This window comes from Sarcophilus harrisii, chromosome 1 (genome assembly GCF_902635505.1).
Source record: "Sarcophilus harrisii chromosome 1, mSarHar1.11, whole genome shotgun sequence".
In the NCBI taxonomy this organism is placed as follows: Eukaryota; Metazoa; Chordata; class Mammalia; order Dasyuromorphia; family Dasyuridae; genus Sarcophilus; species Sarcophilus harrisii.
Genome location: NC_045426.1, coordinates 476,124,926 through 476,149,087, shown reverse-complemented (window position 1 = coordinate 476,149,087; position 24,162 = coordinate 476,124,926). Strand labels below are relative to the sequence as shown.

The following is a 24,162-nucleotide window of genomic DNA, read 5'->3' as shown; positions in this document are numbered from 1 at the left end:
TGCCTAGGGTTGCATAATTACTAAGTTTCTGAGACTGAATTTGAACTCAGGTCTTCCTGACTCTAGAGGCAGAGGCTGGGGTCTGTGGTACTTCCAAACTCTTGAATGAGATTTCACTGAATGGAATACTCCTACAAAGGAGACCAAGTATTCCCCCTTCGGGTGTTTATCAGTTTGCTAACTGTGGCAAAAAATGGGTTTGACATTCTGTAAAAATCTGTGGTTATTTTTAAAATTTCTGGGCTCCTTTCTTATAAAGGCTTGGAGGTTGCATTTTGAATATGCATTTATTCCATTCTTGGCTAGTTGATGTTTTGTCAAAGGGAAATCTTGAGTATTAGAACAAAAGATTTATCCTTGTTAATCTCGGTAAGTGGGAGTCTATTTTAAAGCTTTTCTTCCCGAGGGCATTTTAAGGCTATAGGCTGGCTTTTACCCTACCAAAGGCTAATTCTAAGTATGTAAAAGAGATCTACTTTGCTTTTCCTCATTAGGAAAATAACAAGGAAATCTAAGTGTAGAAAGCATGAGTAAGAGGGCCCTGGTAAAGCCCCTCTGGAATCTCTCTTGTTTCTTCTTAATGAATTGTAAGCTTCCCTTGACAAATTTAACCTTTTGTTTAAGTTAACTCTTCATTACCTAGGCTTCCATGGATGAAGCCTTTGTTCTTGTTTTTTTGATGGTTTCTCTAAGTAATCTTCTGCAATCACTGGATAAAACCCACCTTGATGAAAAAATTTCAGGGATGTTTATCAATCAGATAATACCTTGTCATTGTTGAAATAAGTTAATACTGTATTTGTACATTTGTCTTTGACCTTTAAAAAAGAAACAGAGATGGGGGGGGGGGGGAGCGAAAGACAGTCAAAGATAGAATGGGGAGAGGATTTAGACACTTGGAGTATGTTTCCCAAAGAGAGAACCTGAGCATCTTCTGGGCCCACCAGGAAACTCTATGGCTCTGGAAATGTTAGCAGATGAAAGCAATGGCTGGACAGTGAGAAGATCCTAGGCCAAACCAGAAGTGTAGGAAAAGAAATTAGCAGCAATGATGGTACAATAAAAGTAGTTTTTGGACCCAAGACTTTAAACCCAATAGAGGTTTTCTTGGACCAGTAGAGAGGAAAGACATTGCTAATTTTGTAGCAACCCCAAGATTTTTTACTCAAGGTGATAGGGAGTGGACCTCAACTATAAAGTATTACTAAAGTTGAGAATACTGTGTAAATCCCTAGGGAAAGACTCAAAAGAGTAAAAGAAAAGTGGCTATAACTTCTTAGAGGTTTGTGTGCCAGTCCCTTATACTTTGTTATTCTTGTGAAAGTATAGAAACCTACCCTATCTTTGATGTGATGTTGCTTGAGCATTTGCATGAGAATTGAAGATAATTTTTTTCTTTAAAGACTTTGACAGGAGCCAAATTTGAATGCTTCCAGGGAAAATAATAAATGGAGACAAAACAATCCCAGTTCTAATCCCATGAGAAACTCAGGGTGGAGATGTGAGTCAACAAGAAATTGTATGAGATAACTGCTAAATTGAATGTACCCTATGTAAATGTAGAGTTTCACTTGTGAGCACTTAGTTCCCTAAGCTAGGCACTTTAATGTAAATTTTTTTTAATGCATCTAACCTTAAAACATCAGCTTAAGAGGTATCCATTGAAATAATTATTGTGAGAGCTGTCAACTTTGTTGATTTTAGGCTGATTTTTAAGTTGCCATTAAGTGATCTTCTTATACTGTTTTGAGCAATATACATACATATATATGCAAATTACAAATACATAAATAATTTTGTCAGACACATAAATAATTATCTTATCTCTTTTTATGCAGGTATAAACTACTTCTTCATGATAAAAGCACTCCTATTATTATGAACACATATTTTTGCCAGAAAGTCTTTGTCAAAGAAGATTCAGAAAAACCTGATAAAATGCACTGTCTGGGGATGTTGCCTATAAAAAGAAAAACCATTTCTTTGGCTCAGGTGTTTAGATTTAAAAGCCAAATAAATGATATTGCTCAGGAATCCAAAGGACATCAGGTAAATTCTTGTTGGATTAGGAAATAAATCTTTGTCTCAGTGTTGGTGAGAAAATTCTGTAAGCCATTTATTGATATCTTTTGTCCCTCTCTAAATAAATAGCAAAATATATTGGGGAATTTTATTGTTTTTCACTGTATGGAAGAAGGATCTTTGATCCATTCAAGAACTTAGTGTTCAGTTGTGTTCCATTCCTATCATTTTAATCTCCATATATTATTCTGATTGAATTATGTTTTACTGATTTCATCAATTATGTAAAAGTTAAGCTATTTTTTTTTTAAATTAATGCTAAATTCCCTGGTCCATTTGTCAGCCCTGTTTTAGGGAATCTTAAAATGCACCAAGAGTTTGGTTTCAGTTTCCTTCTGAAAACTACTATTGTCCTTTAAGTGGGTCTAAACTCATAATTCACTACTTTTTTGGTTTTTCTGGTTGGATTTTGAACTGTATGCTGAAATCAGAAGAAATGGAATTAGAGTGAATCGCGAAATATTTGTGAAGAAATGCTTTCAGAGTTTTGGTTCAGCAGTTTTGCCAAAAGTCAGGTAGAACATTTGAGCAGTAAACTCCATTGTCAAGGAAGTATTGAGAGGGAGATGGTTATGATGGAGAGGTATATATTAATATTTTATTTACATAATATGAAAATTAAAAACATTATTTGATTGAATTAAAAGAACTTAAGTATTTATTATGCAACAAGCATAGGAGATACATTTACAAAATTAAGACAGTCCCTGCCCCTTGAAGAATATGCATTTTAATTGGGAGAGAAAAAACATACAAGGAAGTAATTCATGGAGAAGGGAAGAAATAAGGATGCTGTGAGGGGCCAGAGCAGAGTTAGCTGACATATTCTTTCTAGAATCTGAGATAGTATTGATTTGCTCACTATTATCTGAGTTTAATAGATAGAGTGAGATGAGTTGGAATACTTTGTTGGCAAAGGAAAAATTCAGATGAAATGTGAAATGTCATTTTGTCTGGATCTGGATACATTAACATTTTATCATTTAATTGGCTTTTAGTTTATTAATCTTGATTATTTTATTAATTTTGATTTTTATTAATTTATGCAATAGATCTAACTTTTCACTGAATGATTCTGCAATCAGTGCAAAATAGCCCCAGGCTTGTGGTTCCGAAACTGAGTGAATTAAAGCTCACAAGGCTTAATCTCAGGGAGAACTAAAAGATAAGAATATCTAGGGAAATAATAATAATAATATAATAGGTTATACCACTCAGTGTTCTCTCTGTTCTTTTTGTTTGTAATAGCTGCCCCAAATATTAATAGTTGAAGTAGTAGAATCCAAAACAACCATTCTTTCTTGGAGACCATTGTGTTCCATGATGTCTTTAGTATTAAATAGTTTTCTTGATTGAACATAGAGCCATTAAGTTACTAGGGATGTACTCTGTTTGAGAAATACCTTTTAAATCACTTTATCCTTCAAAAAAATAATGCAGACAACTTGGAATTTGTCTAAGTATAACAATGATAAATATAACCTCCTTGAGGACAGGGACTATTTTATTTTTATTAATATAGGACTTGGCCCATATTAAGATCTTAAATAAGCTTGCTGAATGATTGTTGATGATGAGAATGCTAATAAGTTAAATCTCAGTTATTTCTCTTCAATGTCTTTGCCAGGTGATGTGCACTACTGTTACTACAAGTAGGATAGGGGGACTTCATGACCTCCAAGAAACAAAACGGAACATTCCAGCGCAGCTCTCCATAAGTGACTCCCTTCTGGATGTTGTCGAAAGCCAGGGAACAGCCAGGTGGAAAGGAGTACAGGTCCAGGTGGTGGTGCAGAGAGTATATTATCTTCCTGCAAGAGATGTCTCCAGATATCAACAAGGAAACAACTCTGCCCATTTGGCTGGCCCATTGAGAAATCCAGACCAGCACAATACTCGGTGAGTTATCCGAAGAACCTTGGCATTCTGGTTCCATCATCTAGGTATTTCTTTTAATGCAAAGGAACTGTAAAGTCTTGTTTCTCATCCCATCTCTTTGGAGCCAATGTTGAGTTAGTCCCAGGAACCTTACAGTTTATATGAGTTGGAAAAGTAAATTAATTAATAATTATTTTGGTAAGCCAAGTCCATCTGAAGGGCCACACAATTATAAATTGAACCTGGTGCATTTAGATAGGTTATTTTTGATAAATAAGATTTTTGTAATTGTGGTTTATACTTTTTAAGACAGTTTATGCATTCTTTTTTTCAATGTCTCTGTATTGTTTATAGGATAAAATACAATCTCCTTAGTTGTGAGGTGGGGAGAGGGGCAAACCCTGAAACTGTCCTTGACTTTTGGGGTGAGCTCTGGAGCTCTCTTGTGACAGAGACCCACCCTTCAGGTCAGTTAACTGGTTTCATTAAGATTAGCCCAGGACCACTCCCTGAGCTAAGCAGCTCAAATGTAAGTGATCTCATTCAACTGGAAATCTAGGCCTGGGGGCAGCAAAACCCCAGTCTCAGATTTCTTATAAAAAGACAATTCTAAACTCCATATCTTTGCAGAAGTCTGAAGTAGGAATTGTGCTTCTGCCAAAGGACCTCTCCTCTTGGCACAGCTGCCCACCAGGACTCCTGCCCTCTGTGAAGACATTCTTTTCTCTGGAACGTTCTCTGGTTCGGTTTTCTTGGGGTCTCTGGAAAGCCTTCGTTTCAGCTCAGTAATCACCAAAAGACAGCCAGGTGTTATTGTCTCCTTGCCTGATGCTGGGCAGCTTTCTGGAGAGCCTTTCAGTCTGGTTTGCTCTTAGGGGGAAGTGCAGGAGGCCAGGCCAGCCACCAGGAGCCTGACTGAAGGTGAAATGAATTTCTGTCTCCTTGGCTCCGAGAGCTTCTAGTACGCTTGTCTTCTGTAGCTCTCAGTCCCTGCTTATATGCTCCACACTAGTATAAACCAATCATATCTTTAGGAAGTCATTATTTGTTGTCAGATTAAATCTATCATACCTAACCATGCTAAACTTGATAACCATTGTTTCATCAATTCCACTTAGTACCTTGTAAGCATCCTTTGTTTCAAGTTCAGAATTCTGGCTCATAAAACTTCTCAGTGATAATCTTTTGTTATTTCCCTGCCAGGACCTCTTGCCACTCAGAAGTCTGTCTTCCTAGCAAAGCTGGCTTCTCAGCTGACAATAAACTTCCCTTTTGCCAGTCAGATTTTTCGGGTTCATGAATTCTTTCATGTTGAGGCTACATCTCTGACCAAAGAGGGGATTCTCACAACTTTCTGCACTGCCATTAACCACATCACCCCCATTTTACTAAAAAATCAAGTACTTGCTTGTAGTATGTGTAAGTAATAAGTATAATAATTATTGCTTCCTAATTTCTCCAGTCCTGGCCAATGGTAGTAGCTAAGGTAGCTTTGCTAGAATGCTTAAAATCTCTTAGGCTCCTTCTGATGAAAGATAACAACCATATGATTATAGGCTCATATATAGTGAGCTGGAAAAAAACTTTGAGATCACTGCATTCAGTACCTGATTTGATGAATCTGGGGGCTAAAGAGATAATTGTGAGGAGAGAGTGCTTTCATTAAAAGAGACCCTGGGAGTTTTCATGGAGCCAGTAGCACCTGAAATGATCCTTGAAAGAAAAGAAGAATTTAGAAAGTTAGACATAAGAGTGATATCCAGCATAAGAGACAATCTGAATGAATATACAGATATGAGAGAATGGGGTGCAGCTAAGTAGTTCAGCATAGCTGCACTGCTGAAATACAGAGCATGTTAAGAAAAACATGTGAAAGAAGGCAGTTTAGAGCCACATAATCAATAGCTTTAAATACCCAACTGATGTGGTTAATGGCAGTACAGAGAGTTGTGGGAATCTGCTCTTTGGTCGGAGATGCAGGTCCAACGTGAAAGAATTCACGAACCCAAAAAGTCTGACTTGGAAAAGGGAAGTTTGTTTTCGGCTGAGAAGCCAGCTTTGCTAAGACAGACTTCTGAGTGGCAAGAGATCCTGGCAGAGGAATAACAAAAGGTTATCACTGAGAAGAGAATGTCTTCACAACAGGCATGAATCCTGGTAGGCAGCTGTGTCAAGAGGAGAGGTCCCTTGGCAAAGCATAATTCCTACTCCTGACTTCTGCAAAAATATGAGTTTAAAATTGTTTTTTTCATAAGAAATCTGAGACTAGGGTTTCTATTGAATAAGATTCCTTCAATATTGTCATTGCCTCCGGGCCTAGATTTCCAGTTGAATGAGACCACTTAAGTTATATCAGATCCAGATCTCCAACTGAATGAGACCATTTAAATTCTAGCTAAGTAAGGAGTAGTCCTGGGCTAATCGTAATGAAACCATTTAACTGCCTTGAAAGGTGGGTCTCTGTCAGAGGAGAGCTCCAGAGCTCACCCCAAAAGTCAAGGAGAACAATTTCCCCCATCAGAGGTAGGGAAAAATATTGGAGCAAAATATTATAAAAGAAGCTTTTTTGTGACCATTGGAAAAATGTTGTGTGTAAGAAACACTTTTTGATTCAGACTTAATTTAAATTCATGCATAATTTAATATTTAGAGGGAGGTAGGAATATCACCAGCATCACAATTTTCTCGTAGAAGTCCCTAGTTATCTTTTATGGAACTCCAGAGTTCTGTAGAATGCAGATTAAGAAATCTTGTCATAGCTTCATCCTTGTATGTAGTTAGATCATTAGAAAATTCCATGTATAGAATATATTATAATAACTTCCTGCAGAAATTCCTTTAGTCCAATAACATAATATAAGATTTTCTGTTTTTATAGGGGGTCATCATAAAAAATGTTTATGTAGAAATGGTTTCTGCATCTCTTCTAAAACTATAGTTTAAGACCTAGTCCATTATGTTGCTTCCGTATATGAAGATTTATGTGAATAATTTCTCCTACAGTTAAGTGCCAGGAAAATGTTTCTCTCTTCAGAGCAACTTAGGATGCTTTCTTTTATTAAACAATGTGACCTGTTTAAGCCAATGTGTTTCCTTTTTTTACTCTATTAGTTAGAAAGCTCAGAGCTTAAATCATTGTTCAGCTACAGTACATAACTCATCCCAGATGCAAAAATCCCCCAATCCCCTTTTTTACCATGGTTTTTCTCCTATACTTTATTTTTAATTATCTTTTTTTTTTTTAACCACTGCAAATCAACTCACATCCTTTTTGAAAGTACAAATAATACAAAAAATTAATGAGTAAGTGATTAAAACTTTGGTAGGGCCTACAAAATCCATTTAAAAGTGCCCTCATGATGATACCATCAGAGTAAGAGGGGAAGATTGAAGAAGAAAGTTCCTTCCTCTTTTTGCTTCTATCCTGACCAGAAGAAGAAAAGCCTGGAAACAAGAAGCCAATGGTATGCAATAAGTAGTTCCCTGTGAAAATGAAATCAAATATTAATATTGCATCATTATCCATGGTACCTTTTATCAAAATGAAGTTACTCTGTTTAATTCTGTCTTAGCTTTAACTTTGAAATTGTTTGCTAACTTTTTTTTTTGCATCAGTTGAAGTATAATGCTCTAACTCTATTTTAAACTCTGTTTAGATCTCTTCTTTATAAATGTGTTTCTACCTGATTTAAAGATATCTAGTTTATCTAAAATTCTATCCATTTCCTTTTTTCTTATTTATTTTTTGGTTAGATTTATCTAATTCTGAGAGGAAAAGATTAAAGCCTTCGAGTGTTATAGTATTACTATCTGTTTCCCCTATAGTGCATTTGACTTTTAAAAATTTACGTGCTATAGTATTGGGTGCATATAGAATTTTTTTTCCTATTCTGTGTTATGAAAATGTTTGTTTTATTTCTTAAGTCCAGAATAAAATAAATACATTTTTAAAAGAAAAAAAAATTAAACTAAATTATATCTTTTAAGTCTTACCTTAAATCTTGTTTTGAAAGAATATGACCTTAGATTATGACAGCGTGATATAATTGATAGAGAACTGGCCTTAGAGCAAGAAATATGTAACTCCTGCCTGCATGTGTGTGTGTGTGTGTGTGTGTGTGTGTGTGTATCTATATGCACATTTTTACTGTCTATATTACCTGGCAAATTATTTAACTTTTGAATGCTTTAAAAATTCTCTTGAGATTCTCAATTACAGAAAAGTTGTCAGTTTTCTTTGGTAAAGAGAATATTCTTATGGGAAGTTGCCTATTTCAATGAAATCAAAGGCCAATCTCTAACCCCTAAAGTGATTTCAGACAATGGTCTTCATTTCTTATCTATAGGGTTTTCTTGAGGACCAAGTAAGATAAGGTATGTAAAGTACTTTGCAAACTTTTAAGGGCTATGTAAATGTTAACTGTTATTATCAGCCACAAAATGTGCTAAGGATCTCAAGCCTTTTTCCTGGTGTGCTGGGCTATTTTCATCACCACCACCATCACGGCCTATTTCTTATATATCTTGTAGCTATTTCCCCATTTTGTTCAGATAACTATAATCAGATTGGCAGATTTTGGGAAAAGGAGGTACTTTTAGGCTGATGTAAGCTAAAATTGATACAAATAAATGAGTACTGAAAACTTAAAAGTATAATTTGAATTGGCATTATTGCCTCTGATCATCCCTTGGTATGCTATCTGGGCACTATAAAAAATGTTTATTTGTTGCATAGGTGAACATCTTGAACACAGTGGATGACCAGTAAATACTTGTCTGTAGAAAATGGCTCAATACAGTTTTACTGAGATAGAAGATCTTTCCTTAATTAATAAATTGTGATGAGATTAAAGGCTACACCAATAGAGGAAAAATATTATTTATAACATCTTTCCACTTTTAACCAGTGCTTAGGCATTCAGTTTAGTTCAATAGACATGTGCCGGATATAGGGACTAGATCTTGGTATGGTGCAACCATGGATCTTTGGCACATGAAACAGAAGCTGGAGCCAACCCCTGGAGTACTCAGGGGACAACAAAAGGCACCCCAAACCAGACAATCCAGTCTGAGGTTAGGTAATTGGGACTCCTGAATCACAGCCCAGTTGGCAATGCTGCAGGCTGTTAATGCTTTATTTTGGCATTCTTGTGGTCCTCTGAATTTCTGAAGTTGTTTGAATTCTAGAAGAAAAAATATCCTGCATTTGAAATCCTAGGGCAACATTTTTGTCAATTTGAAATATGTATGATTGATCAGTCAATGAACAAACATTTTTAAGGGCCTACTATTTGAATTAGTTTTTAAAGTTGTCAGTTCCCAGAGAGAGATAAATATCTGCTTCTTGGTCTCATAAATCACCTTGCTGCCTTGCTTCATTGTGATTTTCTGGGATAGGAATGGATCAAATAGAAGTTTTGAATGACGTGTAATGTTAAGTTTTTAACATGTGCGCATGTACTAAGCTGGAAAATGAGCTTCCTTTGTGAAACCTACTTTACCTGAGTAGGCAAACCACATATTCAGTGGAGGTGGAGAGCTGAGGCTGAGTCACACTGGCAAGATAGCGTGATGAAACTAGCTTCATTGTTGCTTCTGCTGTTTGTTTTGTGAGTAATCAAAACCAAGCTCAGTATCCAAGGCTAGCCTTCCAGTCCCTTCCACGGTACCTGTTTTACTTGTTAAAAGCATGTGTGAGAGTTGAGACCTAAAGCATGGTGAATCACTGCCAATGTGGAACCCTGAATGCTTTGAATAAGAAACTTGGAACACATATTAATGCATGTGCTGGCAAGAAGATCTTGTTGGTAAAGGACTAAGCAGGGGAAAAATCAAAAAATAAAAGAGATTTATAGTAATGTGAGAGAAGAACAGTCAATGAGCTTATAACCTGTCACAAGTGAACATTAAGGAGAAAGATCTCAGATGTTTTTTGACTAATAGCTAACTCTATTCATTTGAGGGGTAGGTGTTTCTGGGAGCTTTGGGAAACACAGAAGTACTTTTCCTTAAGGAAAATAAGTTAGGGCATTCATTAAAAAAAAATTGATGCAGCACAAAATATGCACACATACAAAAAATTACTGCAGGCAGAAGGTCTGGATTCTTATTCCACTTCTGCCCACTTGCTGGCAATGTGACTTTGAATAAATCATTTAATATTTCTTGACTCTAAATTTCTTCAACTGTAAAATGGGATTAACATCTGCTCTGTCTACTTCATAGAACTATTATGAGGACCAAATAAGATAATGGATTTGAAAGTATTTTGTAAAGTATAAAGAGCTGAGAAATGTAAGTTGGTGTAAGAGCACATTTAAAGGATATTTGGCCTTAGACAAATCCCAGAGCCATAAACTCTGAAAATTTTTAATACTTAGGCTTTTATAGGGCAACTAGGTGGAGCAGTGGATAGAGCACCAGCCCTGAAGTCAGGAGGACCTGAATTCAACTCTGGTCTCAGACACTTAACACTTCCTAGCTGTGTGATCCTGGGCAAGTCACTTGGGGTTAAGTTGGGGTTAAGCCTCAGCAAAAAAAAAAAAAAAAAAAAAAAAAAAAATTAGGCTTTTAGGACCCAGATCTGATGATGATTCTCAATTATGTCTAAAACCCCATGCTGCTATATGGAAAAGATCTAACCTCTTTTTAAGAAACAAGGATTCTTAACCTGGGATCCTCGAACTTATATGTGTGGGTATTTCAACAAAATAGATTTTGGGAGGGGGGTAATCCTATGTATTTTTAAAATGCCTTTAAAAACACTGTTCTGAATAGAGGTCCATAGACTCCAAGGAGTCTATGACATGAAAAAAGTTAAGAACACCTGGTTTCACTAATTAAATTACATGCTATGAAAGGAGACAACAAGGCCTGGTGGATAGAGAACAGAACTTGGAGTCATGAAATCTGTATTCACATGCAGCCCCAGTATTTGCTGGCTCTGTGAGCCTGTGGAAATCCCTTAACCTTGTGGTGTTATAAGTTACTTTCTAAGGCTCTTTAAATTGCAGAATAAGTGCAAATCCCTATTGGCAGAGGGAGTGTGCTTACCTAAGAACTTCCTACACAGATGAGCTCTCATGCCCTGAGAATTTCCATTCAATCCCCATAAAGGATATAAAATAAAACTGTTCAATAATGTTAGGTCTCTTACTTATGTTTCACAAATGATTAATTGCAACAAATAAAAGCTTAAAAAAAAAGGAAGACAACCATATTCTTTTCAATAAAATATAAAGGTTACTTTTAATTGTTTCATACATACATGTATTTTGCTTTTCTAAAAAATAAATTATTACAAGGCAAAGAAGACATCTTTGATGAAAAAATAAGAAAACAGATTTTTGTAAATAATCATTCTTCACAGACCGTATCTTCATATTGTTTGAGAAAGATAGCAGAATTATATATTTAGAGCTGAAAGGGATCTTTGAGATCAAAAAGTACCCCTCCACATTTTACAAATAAGGAATATGAGACATAAATAGTTGATAGAGCATTTATTAATCAATTGTATATCAGGTATACTGGGCTAAATGCTGGGAATATAAATACATTCAAACAAGATATATTTACCCTGAATATCCTAATGTGAGAAATCAACATATGTAAGGATTCTGGAAAATAGCAGCAAGGAGGGAGAAAAAGAGAGGAATTACAGGAGCTATTTGGCATTTGAGGGAGAGGTGGCATCCAGAGAAAGCAGAGGGTTAACTGAGGAAAAAAATATCTGCAGTCTTGCCTAAAGTGGTATTTGAAAAGGAGTCACCAGTGAGGAGAGTAGATCTCCAGAAACGGAGGCTGAGAAAGGTTACCCAAGCTTATCTATCCCCACCAGTGAACAATATCTTGAGGAGCTTAAAAAGAAAAAAATAGTTCCCATATAAATATTAATATCTGTAGCAGCTCTTTTTGTAATAGCAAAGTACTAAAAACAAATTGAATGTCCTCTAATAGGGAGATGCCTGAAAAAAAGTAAGGTGTTTATAGATACTTGAACAATCTTGTGTAGTACACATAGATGAATATGGATGTAAAGAATATGGCGAAACATGGGAAATTTTGTGTTAATGAATAGAAATTGAAATAAGCTGAATCAGGCAAACAAATATATATAGTCAGATGGCAACAAAGTAAATGGGGGAAAAAAATCACTAAAAATAAGTAGGAACTCCGAATACTAGAAAACACACACACACACACACATCCCAAAGCTGAAATATCCCAGAGAAGCATTAGTGAAATATCTTCTCCCTCATGGCAGAGAGATGCTCCCATCTACTAGGATATCACTTTCTCTTATTTCTTCTGGTTTAGCTTACTTTGTTTTCTTTCTTACAAAGGAAGATTCAGCCTGCAGATGAGATGGGAAATTATTCAAGTATATAAAAACAAAAGAGCTTAATAAAATGCATTAGTTTTTTTTTTTTTTTTATGTCAAATACAAAAAAGTGGACTTCATTTCCCCAGAAAATAGTTTTATAACAACAGATATAGAGGCCTTGGCTTATGGCCATCATTTACCATCCTTGTATTCTCCCATCTCTCTGCCTTGAAGGAAAAGATAAGTTCTCTTATTGTTCCTCTGGGATGTTTATTTATTTTTTTTTCTTCACCTTCACCTTTATAGGAAGCTTGAAGTCTTTTCTTTTGATGTTCAACATGGGTTTAAGTTTTCTCAAATCCTTCTTATCTTCTGCTTTTACTCCAAGACATTTTTCTACCTCAGAAAAACTTTTACTGCTCATGAGTTTTTTATAAAATGTGTCAGCATATGTCTCAGCTTACAAAAGAGAAATCTTATATCAGTCACAGTATAGGTTGTTTTTGCTAGGGGACATCTTGATGGTTGTCTCACTGAACAAAAAAATTTCCCATGAAATGTTAATATTAACTTTGCATTTTGCTACAGTTATACCTGAGCTATAGTCAGCTTAAGCATTATTCACAGTAATTTTCTCTATGCAGTAACTAAAAATATTCCTTTCTCAAGATAAGGAAGAGCTTATCTCCCTAAGCCAGATACCTAGTTTGCCAACCTTGAAATTAAAATAGATCAATTGGATACTGAGCCATCTTCCTTGTTCAGAATCGGACATGGCAAATCAAAAGATCATGTTCTGCGATCTGTGAAATATTCAAAAGGTAGTCCAGATTTTAGCAATAAGAAACACTCTGTCCTGTCACTTAAAAAAAAATTGGGGAAACTTTTGGAAATTGATGGAAAATTTTTGCTTTCTCCAAGCATTATTATAGGTTAAGTCATTCACAATTCTGTAAGTAGGTAGGAAGGAACCCTATTTATAAGACATTACTGATTAAATAACCAGTCAGGATAGACAGTGACTAAAATAAAGTATAAAAATGAAACATTCCAGAGAATCAGTGATGAAATATATCTTCTATTACATGGCAGAGAGATGAGAGAATTACTAAGACAGCAAAAAATATGTTATCAGCCACTTTCTGTCAGTATCCACTGGTTTGATTTTATTTTGTTTTTAATTGCCTAGGGTCATGGAACTTGGTGAAAGAATCATAGAATTATAGGATTTTCTCACTATATCAAATTTTATAAAATAATCTACTCCAACTCGTATTGTAGTTGAGATTCAGAGTAATTCAAATAACTTGCCTAGGAACACATTGGGACAATTTATAGCAGTCTTATTCAGTAAACATTTATTAAGATTTACTATGTGCCAGGCATTGTACTAATCTCTGGAAATACAATAAGAGGCAAAAGATAGCCCTTGCCCTCAAAGAACTTACAGTTTAATGGGGTTCTAAACCATTTTATTCTTTATTCTGAGTCTGTTATTCTTTCTACCATACTAGGAATGAATGCTTTGGGTTTCTTCTTAAAATAACTCAACTTTCTCTCTGTTTGAGATATTTGGAGGAACAATTGCATAATTATTACCCTTCCCAAATACCAGTACCTTCTTCCTCATTATATCCAGAACATAACCTATAATAGTAGAATATATATAATATATACTAGGTAGCTTACATAGGATGGTATGGGTCTCTCACTTTTGACTCCTCCTCCTAGCATATAGAGGTTATGAATTAGGACAAATAGTAGTATCACTGATATAAAAAATATCTCTCAGACACTAATAATGACAGTCATTTGTGGGGAAAAAAAATCTGACAGTGAAAGGAAAAGGAAATACAATTTAATAGTCATCATGTGTTCCATTTCATGCGAGGAAAAAAAAAATGCCCTAAACTCTCCTTAGGCAGAGTTCATTTTCTCTTTGCACTTCATATTCCTGTTTTACTATTTGATATAGTCTTAATAAGAAACAAGCCCTGAAGTAAAAGTATTGTTCTGTTTAGGAAACAAAAAGACTCCTCCAAGACTGTCATTCTTTTTTTTTTCTGCTTAGAGTACATTGTGAACATTTTTAACCACTTCAGGAATTTTAAAATATATTTTAAATTTTGAAGTAGTTTTACATAAATATTGAAAACCCATTTCTGTGTATACAATTAAAACCTGAAATGGAGATAAGAAGCATTTTTAACATGCAATCAGCTGCTGTTTAAATCACTTGAATTATCTGTTTCCTGTTTATCTTCTACTTGGGGAAAAAAAGAGGCCACTAATATCAAATATAATGTAATTTAGATCAATTAAATGTTCTGTTTAGATATACTTGTGTAGCGGGGAAGAAGGAAGAAGAATGTCATACTGTATACAGAACAAAGTGAGACCACAGTGAAAACATTTTGCCAATTGTTTTGGAAGATGCTCACATGCTTTTTAAAAATAAACCTTCCAGAATAAACAGTAATCTGTATCCTTTTTCATTTTAAAACATATGCTTTTAAAAAAAAATCAAGTGGCAACTCCTAAATTTGCAGTTCATCAACATTTACTAAGTACCTACTTGGCAAAATGTCAAGTACAGAGAGATTTAAACAGAATTAAATTTGTAGGCCTGAGAGTGATATGGAGCAACAAACACCTACAGTTGTACAAACACAAGTAGATAACCCAATGACAGTGGTAGAGACCAATTTTCGATGTTCCAATAATGGATCATAGAATCCTAAATTTATTGGAGTTGGAAGGGACCTTAGACATTGTCTAGTTTGGTCTCCCTCATTGAGATAGGGGAGACCTTTCTAGGTTAGGTAGCCTTGTCAAAGTCACATAGATGTACTAAGTGGCAGAACAAGCATTTGAACATAGGTCCATTAAAATGGATTGTAAATCTAGTAGTCTTATATCATGGTGTTATGTATTCTTAATCTGGTACTCAGAACCAGGGATGTTCTGTAAAGACCCTCATACTTTACACTCACAGATTTAGCATGAAAGGCAACCTTGAAAATCCCACATTTTATGTGGGCTGACAGATTAAAATGATTTGTTGAGAGGGTCAAAGGGAGGAGGTATCTAAACCAGCATTTGGTTCCACATCTTTTTCTCTCCAAAATCAACAGTCTAATCGCTACACATACTCCTGGTTCTAAATATTTTATCTATTCTCTAACCATTCCCCATTCTACTCAACACACATTTATTTGGCATCTACCAGGTGTTAGGCTCTGCTGTAACCATTCAAGAAACCAAAACAAAAGTGAAGCTGTCTATCTACAAGCAGTTTGTATTCTGTAGTTGAAATTTCTTCATCTTAATGAATTGGGATATTTTACATATAATACCAAAAAGATTGTAAGATTTTTATTTTTTGGTTCATTTTGGACAAAACGTGTGATTTTTCCAATGTAAGAGAACTATCTTTACCAGAGTAGGTCATCATCTGCCCTGAAACTTCTAATCTTAGAGATTTACCTGGAGCATTGAAATGTTAAATGACTTGATTAGGGCCACAGTATATAAACTGGCCTCCAATCAGAAGCCAAATTTGAGACCCAGTTTTCAATGAGCCCACTCCTTATATATGTTTGTCTACTTTAAGGAAACCTTAGTTCATACTGTAGTCTCTCTTTTTATTTTTACTTGACTTGTGTCTAATTGAAAATTCAGCTACTTTCATACTATAGCTTTTATCCACCATTTAAATCCATCATTGCTCATTTCCTACCTTCTGCCTATCTCATGCCTTCTTGAATGTCATCATGTCACATCTCTAGGTCATTTGACCATCTTTTTGTCAAAGATATTTTTTGCCCTTAATCATTATACTAAGATCTACTAATCTGTTTTCTTTGTTATTCTGTTTATCTCAATGGAATGATACAAGCTTTATTTTCTTGACCTCTTAAACCCTAGTTCTCACAAAGTTCCTTTTCTTTTTTCATCACTTGTCTTGTCAAACTTTCCAGACCTGCCCTCTGTCGCATTTACTAAAAGCATGATCATCTCCTACTTTTACTGTTTAAACTTCCTCTTTGGCATTCCCACTTGTTCTTCTCATTCTGACTCACTTCTGAAGCTTAAGTGGGGTGGAATCCCAGAGAACTCTGCCTGGTTATTGTTGAGGTTTTTTTTCCCTTATCTTAAAAAAATAACTGCAAAGAGGAATTCAAAAAGAAATTTTTTTTTTAACTGAATGGAGATGGAAGGAATCCACCCTGTTTGCCATAAAAGCCCTCATCACATTTCATTCACCCCTCATTCTTACTAATTCAAAGGAAAACTTCTAGAATTAACTTCCACCATTTTGCAACCACAAGTTCCTTACTGTTCATAATATTTTATCACCACAACTTGTCCTCTTAGTCTTTGTTCATCTTAAATATTGTTTCTAATTCCCTTTATAGTGTTCCTTTGCTACTTCTGATCTTTCTAAACCTTAGTCCCACCACAGTTTCCGGGCAAAAACCTATTTTCCATTCTCCCACAGTGAAAAGATCACAAGATGATAAGATTTTGACATTTATAAAAAGGAGTCATTTTGGCATCTTCTAACTACTCCTCCTCCTCCTCTTTTAACTTCAAACTGATAAAATAATGGCAACCAGTCTTCAATCAGTCTTGAAGATGAAATTCTTTAGAGAACCCACCCTATTCCAACTTTCTTTCCTACTTTCATGTATATCCTCTTTTTTTTCCTTTTGCACAAAGCAATTGGAGTTGTGACTTCTGATTCCTCTATTAATTATCTCACCATCTTCATTGTTGGCTAATTCTAAAATCTTAGAATAACACTGAACTCTTCCAATATGCTATCATTTTAAAAAATTCCAGCAAGTCCATCATGTTGGCAGTGGGGGAGAAGAGGCATTTTTTTATTTGTTTGTTTTTAGAGACAGTCAGGTTGCACTGGACCTAAAGTCTGAAGACCTGATTCAAAATATAACTTCAGGTATTTAATATATATATAAAATAGCTGTATGACTCTGGTAAAGTTACAACCTGTGGCTGCTCAGTTTCCTGTAAAATGAAGTAATAATAGTACTTCCTGAGGTAATTGTGAGGATAAAATAATAGTTGTAAAGTTTTATGCAAATCTTAAAATGATATTAAAATGAGAGTCATTGTCATTCTTCTTATTTTTTGACTAGTTTTGCTGATTTTTTTCTTCCCCTTTTAAAAAAGTTTGTTTTAGATCATAGCTCTTTGGGGGTTAAGGAGAAGAAATTATGTAGACAGGAGAAAATATGTAGATAATGTATAAATTAAAGTTGTTGTTGTTGTTGTTGTTGTTGTTGTTGTTGTTGTTGTTGTTTTTCAGTTCTGTTGATTTTGTCTACTCAGCACCTCTCACTTCTCACTGTGCTGCTATCTTAGTTCAGGTCCTCATTACCTCCTACACAGAGTAATGGAATACTTTCTTAAATTATTTAATCTATTCTTCCTAAATCTGTCCTACTCACTATTATTGGAATAATCTTCCTAAAGGTGAAGTTTTGACAATCCACTTTCATGCTCCCAAATCTTCTATCAGACAAATTCCAGACTCTTTTTTCTCAATGGCTGAAGCCTTACTTGTCCAATTTTAATTCTCATTTCTTCTTTATTTAAGCCCCCCAGTCCATTCAGTTTAATCTACTCAGTGCTCTGGGAAAACTGTATTAATTCTTATTGTCCAGACTTGTTTCTGTGCCTTCACTCATTCCTTCTCTCTTCCTGAAATGTTACCCTCAAAGAATCATAGAATATGAGAATAATATCTCATGATGAATGAAAATAATAGAATAATTTCAGAGTTGGAAATACTTCAGAGGCCATCTGTATCTGCCTTTTTGCCACATTTATTTTTTATACTTCATTCTTCTCCTTCTATTTTCTATCTCCAATTATTAAATCCTACCCTGTTTTAAAGCTAAGCTTAAATACTGTTTTATTCATGAATCCTTCCACAATCCCTCCTAATCAAGAGTGATTTCTTCCTTTTTTTCAAGTCACATAATACTGATATGTATCTTTCATTTGACAAATTTCCTCTCTGTTCCTGACTCTTTTACTTTGGAAATTTTGTTGTGTTATTAAAAGGGGCTGGAATCTTCTTAAGTGGCTCCAAATCCTTCCTTGCCTGCAATTCTGATATTAAGATAGTCCAAAGCTTTTATATAAGCTAGATTGTAGACTACCATCTGCCACATGTTATGATTGTCTTACCATGGCTTAACTTCTCCTCAGGAATGTGTTCTCTCAGGACCTAGTTCAGGACCTTTTGGAGATAGTAGTTTGTATTTAATGAATGGATGACAAAATCATTAATAATAGAATTTTAAAAGTCTTAACTTCTTACTGAGTAGATTTTAGCTTCTGCTTGTAGACTTTCAGTGGTAGGACCTCATTTCCTTATGAGGTAATCCAGTCCATACTCAGTTTTTTTAAGTTTCTAAAAAAGTAGGCATCAGTATTTCCCCCTATATGTCCTTGAACTTTTTCTGTGTGCCATTTTGCTAGGTACCATAGTGAATAGTATGCTAGACTTGTAGGCAGGAAGTTCTGAGTTTGAATCTCACCTCTGATACTTACTAGCTCTGTGACTCTGGGAAAGTCACTTTACTAAACCTCAGTTTTTTCTCTGTAAAATGAGGCTACTAGCACCTATATCACAGGATTATTTGAAGCCAAATTAGATAACATATATAAAGTATTTTTCAAATCTGAAAGAGTTTTACAAATGCTATTATTATTATTATTATTATTACCATCTGATTGAATGAAATCAGTGCTTCATGGTAGAATTTTAGTCTCATATTTGAAAGTGGAACATATATATATATATATATATATATATATATATATACACATATGTACATGCTTTCACTGCTTCATAAATACTAAACAATAATAACCTATGCCCTTTGGCTGATCTTCCCCATTTCTCAGACATATGTAACCAGCATGATGAACTTGAAAAGCTCAGTGAAATTGTGAAGCAGAAATAGAAATTTCTGGGTTCCTTTTTTTTTTTTTTTTTTTTAAGTATGCTAAACTAGTAATGGTGGAGAGACAGGACAAGGGAGAAACATAACAGCTTAATGAATTGGATACAGACCATGATTATGAAAATGGGATTTTTAATATGCAGAAAAGATAGCAGAAGTAATTTTCCAGAATTGTAGCCAGTCACAGTATATGGAGTCGGCTTGCTGGCATTTAAGCTGGAAATGGTAATTTTCCAACACCTGTTATCTGTCAGGATCAAGTAAACTTCCAAGGTAGCCCTGCATAAAAGACATGGAATTTTTTCTCTCATGTTTCTAACCCTTTTTCCTTGGAAATTTTGTTACTCAAAAGGGCTGGAGACCTCTTAAGTGGCTCCACACCCTCCCTAGCCTGCATTTCTGATTTTGAGGCAGTATTGTGGTCACATTAGAACAGTCCTCCAAAAGTTTTATATAAGCCAGATTCAAGTTCTGGAATGTGTTTTTCTAAAATGACAGCACAGAGAAGAAGCTATGGAAGACAGGCAGAGCAGACAGGACTGGGCAAATACTGGGAGGATCATCCCAGCTCAGTGTACTGTGCCACAGGTCATTCACTCCAACCAAAGACAGCTTTAGTAAGATCAACTCTGGCCTGCTTTGATTGCCCCCATCCAGCTGCTATACCTTAGGATCCCTTAAGCCACCCCATCTCCATTTATTTCCTCCATGGGTGACCTGCCCTGCCCTATTTTCCCAGCTGCTGCTAAGCCCAATGGCACTCTGCTCACAGGCTGTTCAGCCAACTGGCAGTTGAGTTTGCTCACCCTTGTTGTACTGATTTCTGGCTCTTCAGCTCTGATTGACTAGAGCCAAATCAACTCTGTGCTTCCCAGAAAACTGGAGCAAGTGAACCCCCCCCCCCCCCCCTCCATGAAATCCCTCTGCTTAACATCCTTCACTGCAGAAGTAGGAGAGAAGATGACACATAAATAGATACTGCCCTTACTTCCTGGAAGGCTTGCCTTGGCAGTGGTATCCTAAAAGTTAAAGTGCTTCGTCCTTATTTGCAGGGTCAAACAAAACAAAAGAGATTTTTCTGGACCAAAAAAAAAAATGTGGCTACTCCACATCTGGGCTTAGTTGGCCCTCAAAACTAACCTCTAGATCGGTTGCTTACTGCTATTCTCTTCCATTCTAATACATTCTTAAACCAATTGCTATGTCAGTCTTGCTAAAGCTGATTAATTCCTAAAGAATCAATTTTCTTGTTTAAAAACTGTCAGAATCCATCTTTTCCCAATGAATAAAATCTAAACTACTCAATTTGGTATAGATAGCATTCAGCAATATGGCACCAACCAATTTTCTTACCTTTAACTTTCATTAAATAAATTTCCTATACATTTCCATTAGATTACCTATCATGCCCTAAATGGTCCTGTTTTTTCAAAAAGGTCTCTTTGTTCATACTGTTCTCTTTACATGGATGCCACTTTTGTGCCTCTTTAAATCATAGCCCTCCTTTTTTCAACAATGAGGTGATTCAAGACAATTCTAATAGTCTTGTGTTGGAAAGAGACATCCACATCAACTATTGGAGACTAAATGTGGATTACAATATAGTATTTTCATCTTAGTTGTTTGTTTGCTTGTTTTTTTCTTTCTCATTTTTCCCACTTTTGATCTGATTTTTCTTGCATAGTATGATATATATGGAAATATGTTTAGAAGAATTGCACATGTTAATCTATATTAAATCACTTGTTTCTAGGGGAGGAGAGAAGGGAAGAGGGAGGGAAAAAATTGGAACGCAAGGTTTTGCAAGGGCAGATGTTCAAAATTATCTTTGCTTGTATTTTGAAAAATAAAAGCTATTATTATTTTAAAAAATAAATAAATCACAGCCATCCTTGAAGAACTAAATAATTCTTCCTCCAATATGATCTCTTTTCTGATTCCTCTTTATTGCCTCAAACAGATATAACCTTCCTTTGAATCCTAGTAGTACTTTGCACTTATCAAAATCCAACTTTTTAGTACTAGAATATATGGTTTTATTCCTTCTACTCTGGCATGGTGCAGAGATGATGCTAAGTTTTCAAGCCTGCAATAGTGGCACAGTCTCTACCAACATCTATCAAGTTGGAAAGCCTTCAGGTCCATTTCTGTTAGAGACTGAGAAATAGCATATGAAGTACAGAAAGGTTCTTCAGCTCTGCAGAAGTTTGACAGGACCTAGTTAATGAATTCTTTGATTGTGGCACCCCATGACACTGAATCGTAAAGCTTTAAGAGGGCAGGGTATTTTTTTCCTTCTTGTACTATGCATGTGTCAACATTTTTGAGTTCAAATTTTATGTTCAGATAAAATGAGATCCATGTAAATGAATGAATAGTAAAAAGAGGTTTCCTTACCTAAAACACATGAAGTATATGCAACAAGGAAGCAGTGGTACTTACTTCTAAAGATGTAATGTGTCCTTCATCTTTACATGGAAAGGCATCTGGTTGTCAAGGCAGGATGTAATCTTCAAACATCTATTAAGGGAGTCCTTCACCAACTATATATCCTTCATAATGCCTCTATGTGACTCCAAAATCATCTCAACATGGCCAGAGGCCACTAGGAAGCTTAGTCTAAGAAGACATAGCTTCAACTTTACCTTTCCCCATGTCAATCAAGTTACAGTTTTTGTTAGCTTTTCCTAAAGGAAAAGAACAAAGAACCCTGGTCCTGTCACTTTATATTGAATAATAGTATGTATATGTCTTATCTTCCCTGTTGGACTATAAACTTGTTGGAGATAGAAAACACCTCATATTTCTTTCTATCACTCATAGTATCTATAATAATTCCTTATACAGAGTAAGCATTAATGTTTATTGGATTGAATTCAGTAAATGCTATTGAACTGAGTTTTTGAATTATTGATTCAATAAGTGAATTTATCAACAAGTATTATAACAAGTAATATCATAAAAGGTGTATACTCTTATCCCTGTTCTTAAAAATCTGAAATCTTTTAATATTTGGGAGTGAGCATTTTTGGAAGTGGATTAGTGAAGTGTTTTGAATTTTTTTTGTTTAGCTGTTTATGATATTCAAAGGAGGGTTGTGAATATTTTGTTTACATGGTTATGATATTTAAGGGATGTGATGGAGAGACATGATGAGTTGAAGAGTGATTTTTACTAAAAGGTCAGCCCAAAGTATTTCAGAGAGGTCACCTTCACCCAATAGATTCCATATAATAATAATAGATTACTGATTGATTTTTAGTATTTATAGCATATCCTAAATGTCTTAGTCAGTTTTTAATCTATTAAGATAGTTTACAACCTTTGAATAAGATTTTTGAGATACTGAATTAAGATTATTGTGATATTAAGATTTTCTCATATATTGCTTCTATGTATTCTTCCCTGGGAGATGAATTCTAGCATTGCGAAAGTTAAACTGAAATTTACTTTATCTGCCAGAAAATTTTAAGGGCAAGATAAGCATCCATGGCAGAAGTTATTTATGTTAAAATAAAAGTTAGATTTCATCAGGTGTGCCAAACACATGCCTTTGTCTTGAGGTCATCTGAAGTTATGTTGTTATGTATTAAGAGTATATAATAATAACATTTATGGAATGATTTAAGGTATACAAAACATGTTATTTTTATTATCTCATTTAATCCTCACAACAAGAATTAGGTATTATCATTATCCATGTTATAAAATTAAAGAAACTGAGGCTGATATTAAGTTGACTGGCCCAGAGTTTCACACAGTTTATAAATGTCTAAGTCAGGTTTTGAATTCAAGGCTTATTGACTCTGTGTCTGGTGCTTAATAGTGAATGCACTCTGATCAAGTATTCCTTTTTAAATGAAATTAATTTTTTTCAAATGATGATCTGCCTTCTCTCTTCAACTTCTCCCTCCCTGTACCCTAAGAATGCAAAAAGAACAAAACCTATGTTACAAACGTGTAAAATCAAGCAAAACAAATTCATATTTTGGCTGTGTCTCAAAAATTATGTCTGAAACTACTACAACTTGTGTGCTTCTTAATCCTCTGAATTGTGGTCAGTCATTGTGATGCTAATTAAATATTCTAAAAGTTTTTTCTAACTTAAAGATTTGCTGTCACAAGTATCATCATCATAAGAGTTTAATTTTATATCTGAAACTGTCCCTAGATAAAAAGAGGAAATATGTGTTCCTATAATACATCTTTGTGTAGGAATCAAAATGCCATTACTTTTTCTGTTGGTGAATCTATTTTATTATTTTTCAAGAGTACAATGTTATTTCTATTTTATGAGAGAGAGCAACATATTTATTTATATCAGGTTCTCCCTACCATTTGATATACTTAAATCTTTATTAATTTGGAAAGACCAAGCTGAATTAATTTTATGTAAACTATAGAAAAATTTTAACTTGCCTCATTTTATTTACTACAGATACATACTGTACTATAAAACTAACTGTAACAAAGTGTTGCAAAGTAAGATAGGTTGAATAATAGACCTATTTCAGTTATTTGGAGTGTGGAGAACAATTTTCTAAGGCTCTATCCTATTTCAACTAGGCCAGTTCTTTCTTAAAAATGATTGAAGCCATTCTCAAGATTTTATTGATTCTGGAGAATTAAAGCTCAAAATGTTGCCCTGGTTTCCTGATGACCTGAGTATAAAAAACTATGAGGGACTCCTTCTGGGCCCCAATACTTAACTGGTGGGCTATTATGGTGCAACATGGAGGCAGGTGATTTGTACTTAACTGAATCAATGTGATATCCTCGTTGAATGTGTTTATTGAACATCTTTCCTCTGTTATGACTAAATAAACCTCCTAATACTAAAAGAATTATTTGTTAGAATATGGAACTAAAAGATTC

General features: G+C 34.9%; 1 protein-coding gene across 1 annotated transcript in view; it reads left to right on the top strand.

The window, feature by feature from the left end:
* Positions 1-24,162, top strand: part of SPIDR (scaffold protein involved in DNA repair) — a 538,726-nt gene that overhangs the window by 322,853 nt on the left and 191,711 nt on the right. Inside the window, exons 9-10 of the mRNA XM_031946429.1 lie at positions 1,839-2,049; positions 3,710-3,981. Coding sequence (XP_031802289.1) covers positions 1,839-2,049; positions 3,710-3,981 — 483 coding nt within the window. The remainder of the gene's footprint in view (positions 1-1,838; positions 2,050-3,709; positions 3,982-24,162) is intronic.